The 24,609-nt window shown below is 39.2% G+C and overlaps 1 protein-coding gene across 6 annotated transcripts in view; it reads right to left on the reverse strand.

Moving 5' to 3' along the window:
* RBFOX2 (RNA binding fox-1 homolog 2) overlaps window positions 1–14,708 on the reverse strand; it is a 202,796-nt gene extending 188,088 nt beyond the window's left edge. For 2 of the 6 annotated variants that reach the window (XR_010068336.1, XM_063308967.1), the window contains exon 1: window positions 14,125–14,708. Coding sequence is in view for 5 of the 6 variants with exons in the window: in XM_063308967.1 (XP_063165037.1) it covers window positions 14,125–14,298 (174 nt within the window). In the remaining variant the exon portion in view is untranslated. The remainder of the gene's footprint in view (window positions 1–14,124) is intronic. The other 4 variants (XM_063308966.1, XM_063308964.1, XM_063308962.1 and 1 more) reach the window with 3 other exon arrangements.
* Window positions 14,709–24,609: the final 9,901 nt, after the last annotated feature.

Genomic DNA, 24,609 nt, shown 5'->3' on the forward strand with positions numbered 1-24,609 from the left:
TTATAACATAAAAAACATAATGGATTCTTTGTAACTGGATACTAAACCCAAAGTCATTGTAAAGTTGGGTGGCCTTATTAATTTATAAAATAAATAAATAAACATTAAATAGCAAAAAGATAATTTGGAGCAGAATGAAAGATGTAGATCAATTAATTCTAGAAATAAGTGGTAAATTTAGTGATGCTACACAATCTGCCCAGAATATATTTAAAAGGTCATCTTGGCAGGGATCTATAAGTCCTACCCCTAACTGCCTCAGTTGTTTTCATCTCTTAAGTTATGTGTGCCAACAGGCTTTTTTTCTCCACTTGTTTGAGAATACCATGTCCTGCAACTGAATTGGCAGCATGTCACATCTAGAATGAGTATTTTATTGGACATGAGACATCTGCCAGAAGATTAAGATATAAAGTGAACTTCAGTTCATTGAAAACAACTGGAAACTGACCTCTACTTTTACATTCCATGAAGTACCATGTGGATGTACACATTGCCCAGTTTACTGCAAATTAGAACACACTCTACAGGTAGTCCTCACTTAACAACAATGGACCATAATTTCAGTTGCTAAGCAATGCAGTCTTTAAGCGAATCCACCCTGATGTTACAACTATTTTTGACTAACCAATACACTACTCTTATAGTTTGTTATGGGAATTTAAAAAATTTTCTTTTTTTAAAAAAAACCCTTTAGTTTCTCTGTAGGTTTCAGATTAATAGCAGTCAACATGGACTTCTACTCTATGTATTTTTGTTCCTTTAGGGAGAAAATCAAGAGAGCATGGAGTTTGTTCCAAGTTCTCATTTTCTTAGCTGGAACATTCAAAATATTTCAGGTTTTGTTCTGAAGTGTTCCAAATTTTCTTTCATGAGACACAACCTACACTTTCTGACAGAAAATTTAAAATGGGACTGTTTTGTCCCAAGCTCAAAACAAAACACATTTCCTGTTCCATGCATATCCTTAGCAATTAGAGAAGAGAATCATAGTTGGAAGGAGCCATTTCTACCATCAGGTCTAACCCCTATTCAAATCAAAACATCGTGACAAACGTCTATCCAAATCCCTGTTTCAAGACATTCAACAAAGGCCATCTACTCCCTAGGCAAGGGTATTATAAAGTAAAATATTACGAAGTAAGACTTATGCAAGAATAAGTATTTTACGAAGTCTGAGGTTCTTCTCTTTTAGATACAAAGAACAAAAATAAATAATCCATGTTCTTCAGGATACATTACACCTTTGTATTCCTACAAAAAAAGCTGAGCATAATCCAGGGCAAAGAGTCTCTGAATATAAACAAACCTTGAGATAACTGCTGCTTGCACATGCATAAAATTGTCATACTGCACAAGGCAATGGAAGGACTTTTGTTTCCCCCATATACAGCTCTACAAGCCCATGCTGCCTTAAAGATGCAACTTGTACTGTGCAGTAGACACACCAAGAGCAATGCTGGATGGAGAATTCTGGGAGTTGAAGTCCACACATCTTCAAGTTGCCAAGGCTGAAAAACACTGTCTTAGATCCAAACTGCAAAAACCCAGATATCTACCATTGGGCACATTATCAGGTCCAATACCAAAATCCATTAGGACTTTAGATCCAGGATTATATTATAAATCATTGCCCAACCTGGAGCACTTCAATAACTTGATTTATGGATATTCATCTTCCTGAAGCATCTTGAATTAATAATCATTTTCGTAAGGGAAGAGAAAACCACAGGAAATACTACATTAGTATGCTTTGCACAATTCCTTCAGACATACAAGTTGATACAAAACCCACTTCCTAGTCTGGAAGTCTGAAAAGCCATAATATTATGCTGGGTCAGGACTTCCTTACTTCGATGGAAAAGCAAACGTTTTTTTAAAATATGCTATAACCATTTTATGACTTTGTACACAGTTCTATATATGAAAACTTCAGTACTTGTCATTCAATGTTCTCCCTTCCCTGTATGATTTAAAAAATCCAATTAAAAAAAAGGTTACAGACATTCTTGGAAGAAACAGACACAACAAACACAGATCTGAAATAAAGAAACATACACTGCTACTTTTCAGTAAGAAAAAAAAATGTAGTTAGTGTGATAGGAAACTAAAAAATATTCTGCCCCTAGCTATTTGATGTGACTGAACTAAAGGAATAAAAACTTAAATGACTTGATCTAATGCAAGCTAAGATACTGTTTCTATATTTGCAACTAACAATAACAAAACTCCACCCCATGCTCTGCTAAAAGAAAACTGCAATCATTGATATTTAATGATATGCCTTCCATCGTAGTTAGTTTCCACTAAGGGCACTATTTTAGCTACAAAGGCTACATAAAAAAGCAGACACACAGACACACACCACACAAAAACATCCCAGAAGGCTATAGCGGCTTTGGCTTGAAGGAGCAGCGTGAGCTGGGCCCAGATCTCAGGACCTCAAGACCCTCTATAGACAGAGGATTTGTTGATGCAACAGCCAAACATTACATAAGGCTGCTTATTTAGTTCACTGCTGTTAGAAGTGGAAAGGAATCCGAGGATCCACTGAGACTGAGAAATGGATTCCAACTATTTTTTATGCTTTTTATAGAAGAGAAATCACATAGCAGTTTTGCTTTGCTGCAGTCAAGCATCCCTGGAAGAAACTGACATTAGTACAATGAGGAACATTTTTAAAAACTATCTACACTTTTAATAGCCCTATGAGAAACCTGCCAGGTATTTCTTGCAATGAAAGCAAACTATCAAAGCTTGACCAAAGTAATCAGAATAACAGGCATTCCGCATATGAAATCCAAGTAAAATCATATTTGTACTTCCCAGTCAGACTGGATAGAAAATCAGTTTTTGTCATATAAATACCTATTTCATTTCTGCCGTAATTATCACATCAAAACTGCAAATGTGCTATACTGCTAAAGCTATCCTACTTCAGGAAGGACAGTAACACTCTGTCTGGTTCACACATTACTGTTAATTTATCTAATCTTGTGTTTTCAAAACAAAACATGAAAATTCAGATAATTTAAAGAAAATCTGCTCTTATCCAAATTCAGCAGTGTAATTACCCTATTAAAATATAGCAAACATGTCTACACCATTTATTTTTCATTGGAGTTCCATCATCCTTTCCTACAGGACAAACCCTTTCCTCCTCTATTGTCCCCCCCAGACTGAATCCAGTGAGGTAGGCTGGGCTGAGACATAGTGATCTGCATTGCTGAAGGTGAAGCTGAATCTGAGGATTATGGTAAACAACACACAAAAATGCATGTTTCTATTTTAAAAAAACACATAAAGGACTGCCCTGGGTAAAACTGCTTACAAAAATATGTATATATTAGGCAAAATTGCATATAAAATGTACATCTTAGGAGAAACGTCTAAAAATATTACATATATCCTTTATTACAATTAATGATCCATACACATTAACTATATATATGTATGTATGTATGTATGTATCTCTATTCAATCATGTCCAATTCTCAGAGACTGCCTGTGCAAGTCCCTGCAGTTTTCTTGGCAAGGTTTTTCGGAAGTGATTTGCCATTGCCTGCTTCCTAGGGCTAAGAGAAAGTGACTGGCCCAAAGTCACCCAGCTGGCTTTGTACCTAAGGAGGGACTAAAACTCATGGTCTCCCAGTTTCTAGCCTAATGTCTTAACCACTACACCAGACTGGCTCTCATAAAATAATATAAAAACAATTAAATATATACAATTTTGTAACTTTAAAAACTCATTCTGATATAGAAATAAGACAACTGAGTTAAAAGCTGAACAAAAGTTGAGAAAAAATGAAAATAATACCTATTCCTAATCTCATTATTATTGTTATTGTAAAAACAATGTAAGACATCTTAAATCTTAAAGCAGAGTTTACAGAAATAATGGGAGGGGGGATGTTCTCCATGGATCTCATTACAGAAATATCAGAAGCATTCCTTTGCTTTATCAAATTATTATATCACAAGAAAATGTGTAACATTCGTTTCCATCAGTGGGGAATACCCAAGTGTAGGTTATGAAGCAAATATTGGAACTACTTAAGCTAAGACCTCAAAGTGGCTCTAATCCCAAAGTAGTGGAATTAGAATAGCTTCATGACAACAGCCTCTAATGCAATTATAAAATGCTGCTCAGCAAAATGATCTAGCAGACTGGAATTAGTAGTCTCCAACAGCTTCATTCAGTTCATTACTGGATGTTTCTGTTATACTTTACTGTAGATGCAATTACTCAAACAGATGTCTAAACATCCACATAGCTAGTATCTATTAAAAATTAAAACACGGACACACTCAGAATATTTCATCCATGCAAATTTACGTAATAACTTAATATCACTACTAACTTTTTCGATTTATTAGGAAAAGCAGCACAAACTTTGGCAAACCCCTGAATAAATGACAGCAATTAATTCCATTCTAAATCTTTTTATATTTTTCTTACATTGCTATCATCACTCTTTTGTGACTTCTTTATCATCATCATCATCATCATCATCGGAACCAAAAAAATCTACTGCTCATTATTTTACAGTTGACAAATTCATAGTTATAATGAAGTCCTAGGAAATCACATAGTTCTTTAGCATGACCCACAAAGGTGACCATTAAACAAACAACTGAAACATAAAAGGCCAAGCAGCACAATCTATAAACGAAGTTTTATCCTGAACTCTGATGCTCTTTTCTTTAGAAAAAATTCCAGTCATCTGGCTTCTAGTGGTTTGCTTACAGATTTATGGATAAGATTGTACCATACAGCTGCATCAGGTAGAAATTAAACAAAATGTCCAGGACTGCTGTACTATTTGGAAAGGTCAGCATCTTCATTATATTGGTTTTCATTAAAAACTGATTCTAGCCCATTTAACTGTAAAATATTTTATTACAGAAACTAAGATCTTCATTTATTTATGTGGAAACTTTATAGGCTACCCCAATCCATATGGACTCTGGGCAGCAAATAACATTTCCAATACTTTTAGCATTTGTTCAATGTAAACAAACTGCCACAGGAGATAAAGAATATCCTCTCCTTACAGTGTATGTGGGGGCCCAAGCCAACTTTTTTAACCAGGCTTTTTGGATGTTTTATAAGTTGCTGGCTTCTAAAGGATTGTACGTATAGTTTTTAATGTTTATATTTTTATATTGTAAGTTGTTTAGAGCCACCTGGAAGTGGGCAGCATAAGAATTTGTAAAATAAACAAACATCCTATGTATATAACTCTAACAAGATATCAAGAACTGTGTTTTTTTTCAGGAAAGGGTTTAATCTAAAATAATTATTATATAGCAATGGAAATAAAAAACTACAGATGAACTGCAGCAATGAATTACCAATACGCGTTATTTGTCAATATTTCAATTAGACTTTTTTCAACAAAGAGGCAAAGAAAATGATTTTCAAACAATAGGTTCTGGAGTTGTTTGGTTTATAATGTATTTCCAGGCATTTGCCCTCCCCTTTTTTCTTCATGGTGATGCTTATTAATTTTGTGGTTGTATTTATCCTATAATGCTGCTGTATATATTTGTATTTTTTATTAGTTTGCGTAATGAAATAAAAATATAGATGTACATCTGGGGGAAAAAAAACATTATTGTTCCTAATCATCTAAAGCAATCTGGTATCCTCCATCCGTTTTTTTCTTTCCATTACTTTTGGTTCACAATCTCTAGATAATGCGCTTTCCATTTCAAGGAGGAATATAAGACTGAATGTGCTGATCAATCATTTTACTTCAAGACATACTAGACAATGATTTTATGTAACATGTAAAACAATTACTCTGAGTTACTATATAGTTGCTGGTCTTTACAGTGCTACAAAACTAATAATAGCCTCAACAGTCAACAGAAATGATGCCTTTGTTGTCAACACTAATATCAGGTGCATTAGGGGAAACACAAGTACAGAAGCAGGAAAATGAACTGGCAATACAAATTAAATGTTATTACTCCTAACACTCTGATCCATTTAATATATCACCAAAGTGTTTTACAGCATTCAGGGAACACAGGTCATATAATGTATGTGCAAAATTCTCTGATCTGAGAGCAGACCATTGTAGAGAACTTGCTCTAGAACAGCCTTTCTCAACCTTTTGACCCTGGAGGAACCCTTGAAATATTTTTCAGGACTCGGGGAACCCCTGCACATTCAGGCTCAAATATAGGTCAGAGGTTACAAAATTATTATATTAGTGTCATGTGTAGGCCTGCATATATGCATTAACAGTGTTCTTAGACTAAAAATAAAGAATGAAACTTATCTCTTTAATGTGAAGTTGCCCAAATTTGAAATAATTTTTAAATAAATCCTGATCTCCCAGGGAACCCCTAGTGACCTCTTGGGAACCCTAGGGTTCCACGGAACCCTGGTTGAGAAGCCCTGCTCTAGAATATCCCACATCCTCTGGATCATACTGAATCTCCTCCAGACCATGCCATCCCAATAGGGAGGCTAGGGGTCATCGGCTTTCCAGAATTAAATCCTCCAAGCCAGAAACAGTTCAAAGTGTTCTGGGGTGAACCAGTCCTGAAACAAGCCTGTTTCATCTAGAACATCATGCTTGAAATACCCTGAATTGCATCTGGTTCAGAAGATTTACTCCTACATGGTCCAGGGAAGAATCAGCATTGCCTGGAGGGAAATGTAACATTCTAGAGTGCTCCAGATAGTCCTATCAGTGAATTTTACAAATCCCCAGTTGTCATCAGATGAAGTTGAAAACTGCATATAAATTCAAGAAAGAATTCAAATTCATTCTTTCTCTCCCTCCCATTTTAATTAAGAAAACCTACTCTACTAAAAAGCAATTAACATGTTTTTAAAAAATTGAATGCTAGGAGAGCCCTTTAAGACAAAATAGTTATTTAGAGAGTACTCCAAGACAAAATAAATACTTCTGGTATAGAGCTGATCCATTTTCATGTGGCAGGAAAGTGGCTCAGCAGCTAGATAGTATAAGAGGTAAGCAATAAATCCAAAAGTGCATTGCAAGTAGGATATAATCAGTTACAACTAGCAAATTCTTACAAAGTTCAATATGTACAGAGGATGCATGGTATGTAGAGAATGTTAAGTATCTTAGGAAAGTGTTTCCCTTCTGTAATAGCAATACGCATTTCTATACTGCAAAGATTTTAAGTTCTCCAGCAGCTATAGGATAACAATAACTGAACATTCAAACATTTTAATACCTCTGCATTTCTGTATCTCCTGCTGTCATATAGGAATTCTACAAGATGCACTGCAAATTCGTTCATATGTATTTGTAGACCAAAACTGTTCTGCAATTTGTGATGCCCTAAACATCATCTATCATACAATTCAGGTATATTTGTGTGCACGTATAATGAAAGTGCAGTACATCAGTAGAAAACTAGATTATATATTAATATACCACATAAGCACTGCTACATCAGAGAGAGAAATACAGCAGGAGGATTACTGAGACTCTTTATAAAAGCATCCAAATCTTTCAGTATAAACATAGCACATCTGCCATTTAAGGGAACCACTTAGGTCAAACATTTTGCTGCAGCTATTTCATCTCTACAAGAAATAAATCCTGGATTCATATAGCAATCATGATCCGATTTATCCCAATCCCAGCTCAGGCAGCTTTATGCCACCCTGCTAACAAGATCAGGCCAGGTTAAACAGGATTTATCCAGGCTGATCAGAGATGGATTAGATAATGAAACCCAACTACATAAAGCTATCTGCTGCTGAAGGGATCAAGAATGCCACAAAGAAATGTGTGGCACACTGCCCGTACCTCAAGCTGGCATGTTGTATCAAATTATTGTTCCCAGCTCTCCTCTTTGGCCTAGAATTTAAAATATTATATATGAAACATATTTATAACCAACTAGATGCTTAAGTCTGCTTAGGTGCTGAATTACTATAACATTACTTGCTGCTTTGCAATATCAATCTCTATACTATCTCTTAGGATAAGGCTGCCAAATCTGGGGTGCAAAAATCCATACAAATAGTAGGTTTTTGCACCTACTTGCTCCTATCTTGTGGATCTATGGATTTTTGCACCCCAGATTTGGTAATTTTGTAGCATAAATAACAGCCTCCATTAACCTGGCCTAGGTTCACACATCTTGCTAAGTCATAGCAAGGTGTGTTTGGTTTTTGCTTGGCTTATTGTGTGAGTTCAGGCATGCTTGTAACCCATAGTTTATGGGTATGATTTGTGAACCCAATTCATTCTTATGTAGCACGTGCAAAACACTGATTTTCTAATAACTGAGTTACGTAAAAATGGGAATACAGAAGAAATATGATGGCAATTAAACTGTAAAATAACTTGAAAAATAGCAGCAGCAAAATCCACTGACACAGATAAGTTTAATTTTGGTAATTCTGGCTAGCAACTTTGGGAGTTTTAGTCTAATCCAACTGCACAGTACGAGGCTGAGGAATGAAGCTGTTACTCAAAAAGAAAAAAATACAGTATTTTCACATGTGTAACAGGTGATATTCAATCATGGTAATTAAATTCTATAACTGGAGACTATACTTGTCATCATATCTGTTGTTTTTGTAGTAAAACTCCTTGACTAAAAAGGGTTATATGCTGCATACAATAAGGGATATTCAACCAACTTCTTTTTTATTATAATATTAATTCATATAATGAATCTCATTATCATCAGGGACAGGGGTCTTTCACCAACATTCACTGTACTATAATGCATGACAGGGTTCATTACTTTCCTTACTATACTGAAAACGCTGCAAAAAAAAAAAGCCAACCCTAAGCTGACAGTACATATCTAGGGGCTTAGTCTCACAAACCATGCGAGTTGAGTCAAGTAACAATGTATTTGTGGTATAAATAACTGAAATGCTTACCATTAAGAATAATGAAATATGCTTGTGAAAACTAATATATGCAAAATTCTTCCAATAAGCAAAAAGGACAAGATAATATCCAGGAACACTTTCAAAATTATTGGATTGCATCAACACATCTGAAAATTGAAAACTGATTCCGGGAGCTGGATGACCTTGCTGAATGATATGGAATGTAGGACAGGGGTGCATGGGGAGAGGAGACGGCTTTGAAAATAGGGTGGAAATAACCAGTCTTCATACAATTCTTTCCTCTTGAACCTTCTATGCCATTACCCTTGCCATTCAATAAGGTTCTCCAATCCCCAAGGGATCCTCTGGGAAAGGGGAGGGTTGCTGGAGAAATCGAAATCTGTCACATACCACTATATACACAAGAAATTAAATGGATCTAAATCATAAATTGGAAAACTATCAAAGGAGCATGGAAGATTTTTTTCCAACATGGTCTGGTTTACACAGCCACAAGTGGCCTCCCAGTACCCCATCTGTAGTCCCCAGAACGAATGAAAGCAAAAATTTCAGACCAGACCTACTTTTCCTATTTGAAGGAGGGATACAAAATGAATTAGGCACCATTTACTGTATTCTTGAAGATGGTAGACCATGTGCTGTGTGCAGCCCAAAGGATTCCCAGATTGCAATTCTAAGATGACTAAGTGGTACAAGTAATGCCACTGTTTGGAGAAATCTGGAGCTTTGTAGATAATTTTGAACTACAACATAATATGCAGTCCTCATTTTCCTACTTGGCTTCTCCACATTAGCACAACAGTTATTCATCCAGCAATTGTTTAGTGTATCATCAGAACCAGAAAGTTTAGTTTGCTGTTTCCAAATAAGCTTGGAGTATGGGACAATATTAAACTTTGGTTTATGTTTCTGACTTATGAAGTATGGAATAAGACAGGATGAAATAAATCATTCTTAGAAACCACTCTCCAGAATCAGTACTGATATTATTTAGGCAATAATTCTGAGAATTAAGTGTATTTGAGGAATAAGTATAGTTTTTCACAAATAGACCCAGTTCTTAAAAGAGGACTCTAACCTCATCTGCTCTTCAAATAGTTGAACTATCAAAGATAGCACAGCCTCCTGTTTCATAAATTTAGGTGTCACTGAAGAAATAAAAATTCTGACATTTTCAAATACAAGTGCAGAAAAAGAGTAAACAGTAGTAAGCAAAAGAAAATAAAGACAGGAGATAAGACAAAAGAAAAGAAAATTTAACTAGATCTAGTTATATGCAAAAGTTCAGATACCCCTAGTCAAGTTGTATGTTTCAATAAATCTCCAAGTGAATATCAACTGATACAACTTCTGCATGAAATGTATACTCATTATATATGTGACGTTGTCTGCAGATTCAAAATAAGGAAAGAGTGAATATAGTATGTACAAAAGTTTGAACATTCTTTGAATTAGCAGTTTGAAACATTTCCTTTGGCAGAAATAACAGCTTCCAGATTTTTTTCTGTGGCCTGCTAAGTCTTTTCATTCCTGCTTTTGGAATTGTTTCCCACTCTTCCTTACAGAACTCTTCTAGCTCAGAAATAATCTTAGAACTCTTGCAGGCACTGCATGTTTGAAATCTCCCCACAGATTTTCAATAGTATTTAACTGGGGACTGCACAGGCCATTCCAAAACCATTTTTTTCTTTTCTGTAACTAATTTATCATCAGTTTGGTATAATGTTTCAGACTGCTATCTGCTGAAATGTCCAACTTCTTTTCAGCTTTAGTTTGAAGACCAAGAAAAACCTCTGCTAAAACAGAGACTGGTCAGAACTGCAGAACAGAACTGAATTTTGGGATTCAGTGAAACATACAATTTGACTAGAGGTATCTAAAGTTTTACATGTAAGTGTACTTCTCCATATTCTTATATCAAGGCAAACCATCTTTGATTCAATCATGTGCATACACCAATTCATTCATTGCCTTTTTAAAATTTAAACTTCTCACTTTTTTAAAGATCTCATCAATTACATTTAACCATAATATTCTCAGTCTTCCTTTTCCTTTCAACCCATTCACTCTTCCTCCATATATTGTTCTACAACCTGAATGTCATTCATTCTTTCTATATGACCAAACCATTTCAAGGTACTTCTTTCATCCTCATCTCTCACTTTTATATTCAATCCACATTCACTCATCACCCACTCACTGTTGACCTTTTCCTTGCTTTATTTATTTGTTTATCACATTTCTTCACTCCCCAGCTTGATAAATGACTCTGGGCAGTTTACCATACACTCTTTTAAAATGATCTATTCCTACTGCATTCAACTTACTTTTAGTTTTTTCCTGACATACCCAATGTTCACTTCCATATAACAACATTTATAGAATAGTCATTTTACTTTTTCTGTCAAACACTCATTCCTCACAACAGATCATATACTATCTTCCACCTTTCTAATAGCATTTGCAAGTCTTAACATTTTTCCATCCATTTTTCCATCTTTAGTAAACATCCAAATGTTAAGTTATTTACATAACTATAATTATTACTGAAGTTTTCAGAATCTGGTAACATTACACTGGCTAAAAAATTAAACATCGAAACAAATCCTGCCCTTGCCACATAAAATTCTGTTCAATATATTTTGTTTCCTATCTAATTAAACCAGAATCTTTCAAAAGTAAAACTATTGGAAAACAAAACTAATTTTGTGATTTTTAATCACTTTGGTCATGAGTACTGCTGGTGAGCAGGAGTGGGGCTGCTCCTGCTCACTGCTCTCCAGGGGGAGAAACGCATGTGTAGTTTAGAAGCTTTGAATCTCCCATCAAAGAAACACAGAGCAGACCTGCCTTAGATTTCTGGGTTTTTCTGTGCGGGTTTTCCCACTGCCTTTCAGTTTAGCAGGATTTTCTGTCCAGTAGAGTAGAACAATAAACACTCAACCAATCGTCTCAGTGTGGTTCTTCACTCCAAGATAGGACAACTTTATGTAGAATGTTATTTTTTATATGTTTTTATTGTTTATATTTATATTATTATGTTTATTATTATTTGTATTTTATTCAGGAGCTCAAGGTAGCATACATAGCATTCCTTCTTTCTCTTTTTCCCCACAATAATCCTTGAGGTAGGTTGGGCTGAGAGAGAATGAGTCACCCATGATCTTCTATGGTTGGAGATAGACTACAACCTAAGTCTTCTCAGTGCTGGTCCAACAAGCTTCATCACTACATCACACTGGTTCTCTAAACCCAAGATCTTCTGCATGAAAGTATTCAGAGTGATGCAATATGTAGCTAAGGTCTTATCAAAGGCTGTCCCAAAACACTATATCCTTTCTGTACTTTCTGGTAATCTTTCTGGTTCCTCTCTGCCACTTTTATTACCTGCAATCTGTAATACAGTGGATGCAAACCACACCCTCTTTCATACTATTGTTACATCCACTGACAGCAATAGCAAAAAGAATGCTATAAGCTTATAACACTCTCTTTTCATAAAAAGAAATGGGAAAACCCATTGCAAGCATACAGTTGCCTCAGTCAACTATTATTAATTTTATTTCAGTGCTGCTCTTTTTTCTAAACAAGCCTTGAGTAAGGCTGTCAAAGAAATGGTCATCACAGTTAAGTAGCTTTGCCTATCATTTTCACCCAAACCCCATGTTTCAAGCTAGCAACTGTAGTAAACAGACACAAATCTGGCAGAATTTCTAAGAGCTAACATGAATATTTATTCAGATCACTGAGGAATATGGATTCAGGCCTGAATGTCAGAAAGCTACAGACCAAAGGTAATTCAAGATATAATTGTGTATTAAGATATACCAGGCTTTCTTTTCACAGAATATCTTTGCTTGAGGTTTGCCATTCATATGGCAAGCTTGGTCATATCTGAGCAGTTAAGACATTGAATCCAAAATCAATATTGAGGCAACAGCCTTATCAGGTCAACTCCAGATTATAAAATAGCATGCACACTATTGAAACTTCAAAAACCCTTCAAGAACATGAGGTAAAATAAACCTTTTTAAAAGGGGGAGATGATAAATGCTGTACAACACATGCCCCCAAAAGGATTTTGGTTCCCATTTATTTTTGTTTGTTTATTTTTAATTGGTACATATCTGTACTTGCTTTCTGTAGGAACTGTCAGTTGCTCTTTGGCCAGATGAGTTGGCCAACATATAATGTGAATGAACTCTAATTGCTATCTTTATTATGAACAAAAGTTTCTTTTTCCCAAGAACACACCGATTCACCTGTACTTTGAATTTACTGTGAGACATAATACAGTAAATATATACATTTCATTTGAAGTACAATCTTGGGTATGTCCACTCAAAAATAAGTAATTCACTGTTTAACAGGGCTAATAGTTTACTCCTATACATGTCTCTTGCAAAAATAAGCCTTCAGCTGTGTGGTTTACTTCCAGAAAGATATGTATAAGATTACATCCTCACACCCAGGTGAGCATTATATAGCTGCAGTCTTAGACGGAGACAAACAAGATCAAAGTAGCTTCCTCCAACTCAGGCTACAGTTCTCCCAGAACATGAATAACCAAGGCATGGCAGGTCTAAGAAACTTTCTTAAGGAACAGAGCATTACTCTAGATGAGCTATCCTCAGTGCAGCATCCTTACTATGTACTGGACTACAATCCCCATTAGGATCTCCCTGATGTGGAGCAGATGGAAGATGCAGTTCAACACATCTTCAGATTACCTCATTGAGGACGGCTAATCCAGATGAAAAGATGGCCTTGTGCCCCACTAGCAGCCACCTAAATCATCTTGTGCTCTTTCCACCCCAGACCTCCTCATTCTAATTATCCCTTCTCACATTCCATGATGGATGAGGCTTCCCAGCACGTGAACAACCTCTACATCCACTATCGCCCCATGTCCCACCCAGAGAACTGCTCTGTACGGAGCCGTCGGTTTGTGATTATTTCTGCACCTTAGGCAGGCCGTGAAGTATTTAGTTCTCCTGCTCCAAGACCAAGACCAAGACCAAGACCAGTGCGGGCTTCTGGGCCTCTCCTATTTGCGAAAGCCTGCCTTCCCTCCCGCACCCACTGCCGCCCCTGACACCAAACCGCGCACCGAGGAGGGTTCCACGGGACTAGCATCCTGCCCAAGCTCCGCTGAGCCGGGCGCCCATCCGTCCGGCGCTCCGCGTCAACGTGCGCGAGGAAGCGCGCCCTTTACGGCCACCGGGGACCGTCCACGGTGGCGCCGCTGCTAATGCTACCTGCATGCCGCCTCCGTCCGCCTCAGCCTCCGTCCGCAGCCTCTTGCTTTGGCCGCTCTCGGCTCCGTCCCCTCCGGGCATCGGCTGCTCCAGTTCGGACTCCCGCTTAACCCCTCGAGGGGCTGGGACGTCGACGCCGGGCACAAGCTGCTGGTGCTGGATGCCCTCCGCCATCCGAGCCGAACCCCGGCCGCCCCGCTTCCCCTAGGGGGAGCCGCTGCAGTCGCCGCCGCCGCCGCCGCTTCACAGTCACCACAAGCCGACCACCGATCGCGCTATCGCAGCCGCGGCTCTGAGGCCCAGCCCGCCCGGTCCGGCCAGGACCCCCGCGAGCAGCGGGTGGGAACGTCTCTGCCCGGGCGGTGGGCAGCCTGCGAGCAGACAGCCCCAGCCGAAGCCTCCGTCGAAAGACCTCGACACCGGCCCGGGCCCGCCGACCAGCAATGAAAGCCCCCGAGGAGACCGCAGCGGCCCCAGCAAGAGCAATCGCCGCCAGAGACGTGGAGGGGGAGGAAGAGAGGCCGAAGCCCTTCGAGTGTCTTCGGAAAGGCCGGAGCGGAGCTACGGCTCGACACGATCCTCCCTCTCCGTCCCGCTCGGCAATCTTCGTGAATGGCGGGGAGGTGAAGCTGCGAGGAAGGGCGGAGCTACTGGCGGCACTTGGTACTTCGCCGGGAAGGGCGCTGGGATGGCGGGTGAGAGGAGGGAAGGCTGGAGGCTGCTGGTTTTCTCGGGCGGTGGCAGAGGAAGCCGGCCGTTCGGTGCTGCCCGGTGGCGTTTTCAGCGAGGGAGATGCAAGATGAGTGAAGCTCGCTTGGACTCTGCAGATCAAGAATCAGCTTCGCCTCTCTCTGCGTTTAGCCCTAGAAGAAACCGCGCTAGTCAGGCACATTTCAGAAGGGCTGCCTTTGGGCTTCTTTGCTGCCTGGGTCATATGATAAAAACTTAAAATCGCTCCTTCCTGCTTCTTTTGTGAAAAGCGGGGTGGGTGGTCCTGGGGTTCCAGTTTGCGACCATAAATACTTAAACACTAAACCCGCAAGCTTATCGCGAAGTTTATGGAATTTAATTTGGGGATAGCATTGCTTAGGGTTATATTTGGCGCTTATTGGAAGGCACTTTTAATTATTTATTTATGCTGGCTCGCTCGCTCTCTCAGTCACTCCCTCACTCCCTCTCTCGTTAAGCCCTTCTGAAGTTCTGTGTTAGACACAAAATGGTCGAAAAGGAAATCAGGTGACCAACAGGTGACAAAATCCTTCAAAGTTTGATGAGACCTTCAGGGAGATAATTGCTGTGCTTTACCATTTGAACATGACAGCATTCGTGGTAGGAACTATAAGGTGGACTATTGCTGTGCATTCTCTGAGATGGGTGGTGAATAAGATAGATAGATTCAGCCATTGTTAAATTTGAATGAAAAGATAAGAAACACATTTCTCTGAAATTTTCATTGGTGAGATGTGGCTTTTAACTATTATGGTAGTGAGTTACAAGTTGACCAGTAAGTGGGGGGTGAATAGCCTTGTCCTCCCATGTCCCAAATCCTTAGGGAAGACTTCATGAGAGAACCCATCCGCTGGAGCTTTTCCAGATCTAGAAGTCTGGGTAGTTAGGCTGCAGAGTGATAAAAAAGTGTGTAACTGGGGGAAAAAAAAAAAAAGCAAAACCCTATAACTTCCAGTCCCATGCTGTACATTTAGAGTCTCCTAAACACTGCCACTTTTCTATCATCACTTTCTTAATGGCGCCATTTTTCTTTAAGAGAGAAAAAGGAAGTTACAATTATATTATTTATTTATTTATTATTCAAATTTAGCCACTGCCCATCTCCCCCAAAAGAGGGACTCTGGGCAGTTTACAATAAAATCAGGCTCGAAATATAAACATTAAAATCTCATAAAAAGTTGTTATAAAATACAGTAAATAAATATAGAATCCAAGAAAGGTATAAAATCCAGGCTGGTGGGAGGGACTCTAGGGTGCGAGCCACCCCCAAGAAGGGTTATTCACTTTCCTGCCCCAGGCGAGATGGCAGAACCAGGTCTTCAGGGCCTTCCGGAAGGTCAGGAGTGAAGGGGCCTGCCTCACCTCCATGGGCAAGATATTCCAGAGGGTGGGGGCCACTACAGAGAAGGCCCGTTTCCTGGACCCCGCCAGATGAAATTCTCTTACGGACAGGGTCCGCAACGTGCCCTTTCTGGATGATCGGGTGGGCAGGCCAATGTAATGGGGATGAGACAGTCCCTCAGGTAACCTGGTCCCTTGCCATGTAGGGCTTTAAAGGTGATAACCAACACCTTGAATTGGACCCAGAAGCAAACTGGCACCCAGTGCAGCTCGTGCAGCAACGGTGTTATATGTGCTGACCTAGGGGCACCAAAAATAGCCCGCGTGGCTGCATTCTGGACCAGCTGAAGCTTCCGGATACTCTTCAAGGGTAGCCCCATGTAGAGCGCATTGCAGTAGTCTATATGGGAGATGACCAGGGCGTGAGTGACTGTTCGGAGGGCTTCTCGTTCCAGGAACGGGCATAACTGGCACAGAACCCAAAGTTGTGCAAAGGCCCTCCTGGCCATGACTGCCACCTGCTCTTCGAGCAGGAGTCGTGAGTCCAGAACCCCCAGATTACGGACTGAGTCTGTCTGGGGCAGTGCAACCCCATCCAGAAGTAAAGATGACAATTTCCCGGAAGATGAAGCACCATCAATCCACAGCCACTCTGTCTTACCAGGGTTCAGTTGAAGCCTGTTGTTCCCCATCCAGACCCCCACAGCCCCCAGGCTATATATATTCTATATTCTATATATTCTATAATATATTTTATATATATATTTGATTGATTGATTGGCTATATATTTCTAGGCAAGGGCTTTTATGAGTGACCATTCCTGAGTGGTCGAAGTCAGTTTTGAAACATATCTGATCCAGGAATAATGCAACACAGTACATAGTTTTGCTTCAGATTTCCTATCTTTGGCAGTCAAATTTAGCTTTGTTGGTAAACTGTTCACCGTTCCTCATAATGATGTCAAAATTTTGTGCCTGTGTGCTCAAAAGCAGGACATGTGGTAGCTGTGATGTATCACTTGAGCTTCATGTTCCCATCTCAATTCTCAGTGGACTTCTTGATATAAAATTTAAGGCCAGACCACTTGTTAATAATCTGCAATAGAAATATGTGAACACAGAAACACTAATTGAAAGCGTCACCTTGTTTGCAGTGGGTTTGATACAGTAGAATCATTTCAGAGGTAGTAATAGTAGCCCTAGACCTAGGTTTTGCAAGAAAAAATGTGTATTGCATATTCAAGACATTTTAACTGCATTAAGTTTTCAAAGAGCCTTGAAAACTTGGCTGTTCCAGAGATCATTTAGGGGTGAAATGGACAGCAATATACACCCTGGGGTGTCAATGCATTGGTATGGATGGTGTTTATATTTAGTTTTTTATTGTTTTTACTCCTACTCTGTATTGGTTTTCTTGTAAAGCACTCAGGAGTTTCTGGATTGGAGAGGCATGTAAGCCTCAATGAATAAATAAACCAGTGGATTAGTCAGTGGTTGCTCTGAGGATGTTGGAATCACAGTCCAACACACCCAGAAAGTACCAGGTTGAGAAATGCTGCTTTCCCTTATTGTATACAGTATTTATAACAGAATATTTTGCTTCCACTTTACTGAGTGGCAGCACATACAATTGTGAATGAATCCCATTCCCTGTCAAAATACATTTGCAAAAGCACACAACCCCATAATCTCCAACCAATGTGTGATGGTCGAAGGTGGAAATTGTAATAAGTTCATTTTCATTTCTAGATGTTGAAAGGAATCTGAGCTGTTTTATGAAAGTCATCAGAGATTGTTTTACTGACAACAATGCAACAGACAGCTTAGCTGATACTTAGCTTCATTTTCCAGATACTTATTAGTTCAGCCTTAAACAACTGTGGATGAATAAAATTATCCAATTTTCTGTTCTGAATTCTAATTAATATACATTTTAGTCCAACACTTATGTTTTCTGATCCAGAAGTTATGTCTAAATAGTAAAACTGCCAGACGGAAAATGTTTACTGTTTCAAGTGTCTGTAAAACATAAGTAGAATAGTACATACTTGAAGGAACTATACTTAAAATTTTGCCTGCTGAACTATGAGCCCAATTCTTTTCCATGACTTTCATTAGATTACAAAAACGAATACAGTACTGTTTTTGATAGTGGTCCCATGTATTATGAAAGCTTTTTCATTCAAAAATGTATTTTTGTTTCTGTCCTGGAGATGCATGGCTTCTGAACACATGCAGTTTGCATTTTCTGTGCATGCAAGCTAAAACATACCATAAAAAGACCACATGTAAAAATTGGTTCAGTCTCTCCTGCAGTTGTTTTGATATTGCAGTTTCCAGTGAGTGTGAGCTACAGTTCTCTAGAGTTTCAGACAGAGACTTGCCCAAGTTCTGCTTAGAGGTATCAGGGATTAAACCTGAGAGTGCAACTGCATTGCAAGGTACATGGTAATGAATTTGTTCTTTTTCATCACAGAACTATAAATATAGCAGCTTCAGTGTTTCTGGCACTTAATTGGATAATCTTACATCATTCTTGTTTGGAGTATTCCGAATTTCTCCCCTCCTACAAAACTTGGAATTGTCTGCCCATAACCCGTCCAGTTGTTGAGCATGTATGGTTCCACTCTACCTTCAGAAGGTTATGTATTTCTATGCATGAAGTGCACATCTTTTACAGAATGAATGCCTCTGTAGCAATAAGACCGCCCACATCTACCTCACTACCTCCATTACTTTGGAACAAGGACAAAACTCTAGGAGCATTGGACTGGAATGAATACTACCTTAAAACTTATAACTATAACCACTTTTAAATCAGCCTACCAAAATAGAGGCATAATTCCGAGATTCTCCTCTTTCTGAACAGAAGGATAGATATTCAGTAGCAGAATCTGCTCTAACAACTATATAGGATCAAGATGCTAATATTTGGAGCCAGACCTTTTCAGTTGTGGTCCACTGTATCCCCTCCAGAGAAGACTGTATGATGCCTACTATGGACAAGCAGCGAAACTTTTCTACCAAAAAGAAGGAAATCCAGTTGCCATGACTCAACCTACAGACAATTCCACCTGGATAACTGAGAATCTTCATCGACATGATGCCTATGTTATCCTTGTAGCACCAAACTATGTTATTTTTATTTTCTTGAGCCTTTTAATTTTGTTTTTCTGCTAGTGAATGGTGTTTAAAGGAGCTTTACATTTATGGCATTAGTTTGTATTTAAACAATTGTAATTTTGATTTTGTTTTTAATGTATATTGCCTAACAGCTGTCACTATAAGATGACTATACAGAAATAAGTGCAGCAAGGTCCTTTTCTTATAGCTTATTTCCCAAACCTCTGAGAATGGTTTGAATCTCTCTACTCCATATGTTCAGTGATAAAATAAAAACATCCCTTCGTATATTTGAAGTCTTCTCCATCTTCTCTTCTCAAGGCTAAACAAGCCTCATGCCTTTGATCTCTCTTCATAAAACACAGGAATAATTTTGACAGTCAACAAGTTCACATAGACAGAGGTTAGCGAAAAATGGGTGACACATCTTTTCTCAGCACCTTTTTGAGTTTTTTCCCTCCTCATTCTCGATCTATTTCAAGCTGCATCACAAACTAGCCAACCATATTCTAGCCTGGCACGTTGTGTGAATTCAGCCAGTATGATAAGTTTATGTTGCAATGTATCATGCAACTCCTAACCAAGCTCCACCTCCTCCTCCAATATTTAGTGTGGCCATGAGGTACAGTGCATAATCTTAATTGCATCTTCAGAGAACTGAAGAAAAGCAACGATGAAAAAGCATCTTGAAATACTGTTCAGCCAATTCAGCTCTAGGAGGGATCTATGAGTTTATTTCCTCTTGGAGGGCCTGGGCACAATCCTGGTACCTACCTACCTCCTTTCAATTTTGGTCTTGGGCCTTCCTACCATCCCCTGCCCCTACATATCAGTATGTTATGTTTCTTCAGGTCATAAGAGGTTACTACAAACATACCATTTGAAAGAGGATGATTACCCAAGGGTTAGATTGTGATCTACTTAATATATTGCTTTTTCTTTTTAAAATAATTTTGGAATTTAATCTGGTTGCAGAACATAGTTTAAGAACTATTATTTTTATTGTGGTTTCATTTAAGATTTTCTATTACTCTTTTACTCTATTACTCTTTTGTGAATTGTTCTCCTCTCCTCTGAAAAAACAATATAAAAATAAAATAATCTCAATTAAGATAGCAACTAATTTGAAGTGTTGGCAGCTCATTACTTTTTTACACTTTATTTTCAGGTGCATCCTCTTCATTATTTTAAAAGGTATCCTTAATCACTATAACTGTTACTCTAGTAATATTACGGGGAACTGACCACTAAATTAAATATGCATTATACAGTACTGATATGCTTCCCATTGATGATGTTTCCTAGGAATGCTGAGATAATTCAGTAATATCTAGAGTACCAGAAGTTGATTACTCTTGAAAATAAATTTCTGCATTTGAGCATGGCTGTGTTAATCTTCATTAAATTACTAACATTTGTCATCAACTAAAAAATATCAAACTCTGAAACATTAACTGATTTTACTGCCATTTAATACCTCATTACCAGAATGCCCAAAGGTTTCCAGTTAAAGTAGATTATTTCATACATGCTTTTTATGAGTACCAATTTGGCAATTTGACTCTATTTTCTAACTGTCTCACCATTTTTGAAGGAATCAGATGATGGTTTCCTACACGTATGTTGAATGGAACTGTGCCTCTTGCTGTTGGCTGATGGAAATTGCATCTTACGCCCAACAGAAAACAGCAATTATGCACTATACGAATATCTATTATGCAGTACTGTATAAGAATATCCAAGTTTTTTTGTTTTTTGTTTCCCAATCATTTGCTAGGGAGGCATAAGAGCATCTACTTTACTGAAAATTTTCCATCACCTAGAGCACAGCTTCATGTTCATATCTTACAACTGGACTAAGTTACACATGACACTAATGAGGTTTGTTGGTTTTTGAAGTAGAGTGATATAACACATCCATTCTTCAGCAAAGGATCGTTACCTTGTCGTGGTGCTGGAGCTTGAGCACCTCAATGATGCCATGAGCTAAACCGTGAAGGGCCACCCAAGACGGGAAGGTCATGACAGAGAGGTCAGACTAAATGCGATCCCTGGGGAAGGTAATGGCAACCCACCCCAGTATCTTGCCATGAAAACTAAATGGATCAGTACAACCAGAGATATGTTGGTATACCATCGGAAGATGAGACCCCCAGGTCGGAAGATGGTCAAAATGCTACTGGGGAGAAACAGAGAATGAGTTCAACTAGCCCCAGACGTGATGATGCAGCTAGCTCAAAGCCAAAAGGACGGCTAGCGGCCGACGGTGCTGGTGGTGAACGGTGAATCCAATGTTCTAAGGATCAACACACCATTGGAACCTGGAATGTAAGATCTATGAGCCAGGGCAAATTGGATGTGGTTATTGGTGAGATGTCAAGATTAAAGATAGACATTTTGGGCGTCAGTGAACTGAAATGGACTGGAATGGGCCACTTCACATCAAATGACCACCAGATCTACTACTGTGGACAAGAGGACCACAGAAGAAATGGAGTAGCCTTCCTAATTAATAGTAAAGTGGCTAAAGCAGTGCTTGGATACAATCCAAAAAACGATAGAATGATCTCAATTTGAATTCAGGGCAAGCCATCTAACACCACAGTGATCCAAATATACGCCCCAACCACAGATGCTGAAGAAGCTGAAGTAGAGCAGTTCTATGAGGATCTGCAGCACCTACTGGACAACACACCTAAAAGAGACGTTATTTTCATCACGGGAGACTGGAATGCTAAGGTGGGCAGTCAAACGACACCTGGAATTACAGGTAAGCATGGCCTGGGAGAACAAAATCAAGCAGGACATAGGCTGATAGAATTTTTCCAAGACAACTCACTCTGCATAACAAACACTCTCTTCCAACAACCTAAGAGACGCCTTTATACATGGACTTCCCCAGATGGACAACACCGAAATCAGATTGACTACATCCTTTGCAGCCAAAGGTGGCAGACATCTATACAGTCGGTAAAAACAAGACCTGGAGCTGACTGTAGTTCAGATCACGAACTTCTTATTGCACAATTTAGAATCAGACTAAAGAGATTACGGAAGACCCACAGATCAGCTAGATATGAGCTCACTAATATTCCTAAGGAATATGCAGTGGAGGTGAAGAATAGATTTAAGGGACTGGACTTAGTAGATAGGGTCCTGGAAGAACTATGGACAGAAGTTCACAACATTGTTCAGGAGGCGGCAACAAAATACATCCCAAAGAAAGAGAAAACCAAGAAGGCAAAGTGGCTGTCTGCTGAGACACTAGAAGTAGCCCAAGAAAGAAGGAAAGCAAAAGCAACAGTGATAGGGGGAGATATGCCAGATTAAATGCAAAATTCCAGAGGTTAGACGGAAGAGATAAGGAATTATTTTTAAACAAACAATGCGTGGAAGTGGAAGAAGACAATAGAATAGGAAGGACAAGAGACCTCTTCCAGAAAATTAGAAACATCGGAGGTAAATTCCAGGCAAAAATGGGTATGATCAAAAACAAAGATGGCAAGGACCTAACAGAAGAAGAAGAGATCAAGAAAAGTTGGCAAGAATATACAGAAGACCTGTATAGGAAGGATAACAATATCGGGGATAGCTTTGACGGTGTGGTCAGTGAGCTAGAGCCAGACATCCTGAAGAGTGAGGTTGAATGGGCCTTAAGAAGCATTGCTAATAACAAGGCAACAGGAGACGACAGCATCCCAGCTGAACTGTTCAAAATCTTGCAAGATGATGCTGTCAAGGTAACGCATGCTACATGCCAGCAAATTTGGAAAACACAAGAATGGCCATCAGATTGGAAAAAATCAACTTATATCCCCATACCAAAAAAGTGAAACACTAAAGAATGCTCAAACTATCGAACAGTGGCACTCATTTCACATGCCAGTAAGGTAATGCTCAAGATCCTGCAAGGTAGACTTCAGCAATTCATGGAGCGAGAATTGCCAGATGTACAAGCTGGGTTAAGAAAAGGCAGAGGAACTAGGGACCAAATTGCCAATATCTGCTGGATAATGGAAAAAGCCAGGGAGTTTCAGAAAAACATCTATTTCTGTTTTATTGACTATTCTAAAGCCTTTGACTGTGTGGACCATAACAAACTGTGGCAAGTTCTTAGTGGTATGGGGATACCAAGTCATCTTGTATGCCTCCTGAAGAATCTGTATAACGACCAAGTAGCAACAGTAAGAACAGACCACGGAACAATGGACTGGTTTAAGATTGGGAAAGGAGTATGGCAGGGCTGCATACTCTCACCCTACCTATTCAACTTGTACGCAGAACACATCATGCGACGTGCTGGGCTTGAGGAATCCAAGGCTGGAGTTAAAATCACTGGAAGAAACAGTAACAATCTCAGATATGCAGATGATACCACTTTGATGGCTGAAAGCGAAGAGGAACTGAGGAGCCTTATGATGAAGGTGAAAGAAGAAAGTGCAAAAGCTGGCTTGCAGCTAAACCTCAAAAAAAAAAAAAAAAGATTATGGCAACCAGCTTGATTGATAACTGGCAAATAGAGGGAGAAAACGTAGAGGCAGTGAAAGACTTTGTATTTCTAGGTGCAAAGATTACTGCAGATGCTGACTGCAGTCAGGAAATCAGAAGACGCTTAATCCTTGGGAGAAGAGCAATGACCAATCTCGATAAAATAGTTAAGAGCAGAGACATCACACTGACAACAAAGGTCCGCATAGTTAAAGCAATGGTGTTCCCCGTAGTGACATATGGCTGCGAGAGCTGGACCATAAGGAAGGCTGAGAGAAGGAAGATAGATGCTTTGGAACTGTGGTGTTGGAGGAAAATTCTGAGAGTGCCTTGGACTGCAAGAAGATCAAACCAGTCCATCCTCCAGGAAATAAAGCCAGACTGCTCACTTGAGGGAATGATATTAAAGGCAAAACTGAAATACTTGGGCCACATAATGAGAAGACAGGACACCTGGAGAAGATGCTGATGCTATGGAGAGTGGAGGGCAAAAGGAAGAGGGGCCGACCAAGGGCAAGGTGGATGGATGATATTCTAGAGGTGATGGATTCGTCCCTGGGGGAGCTGGGGGTGTTGACGACTGACAGGAAGCTCTGGCATGGGCTGGTCCATGAAGTCATGAAGAGTCAGAAGCGACTAAACGAATAAACAACAAACACATCCATTATGATTTAGTGATATGTGGAAACTGGGATAAAATGGTTTGTTCAGCAAGTCATGGTTAGAAAATTCCCATTTTAGTGTTGTGTGTAAATATAGTCACTATCTACCTCAGATGATACCATTTTATATAAGAAAAACTTT

The sequence above is a fragment of the Candoia aspera genome, chromosome 7, assembly GCF_035149785.1.
Source record: "Candoia aspera isolate rCanAsp1 chromosome 7, rCanAsp1.hap2, whole genome shotgun sequence".
NCBI lineage: Eukaryota > Metazoa > Chordata > Lepidosauria > Squamata > Boidae > Candoia > Candoia aspera.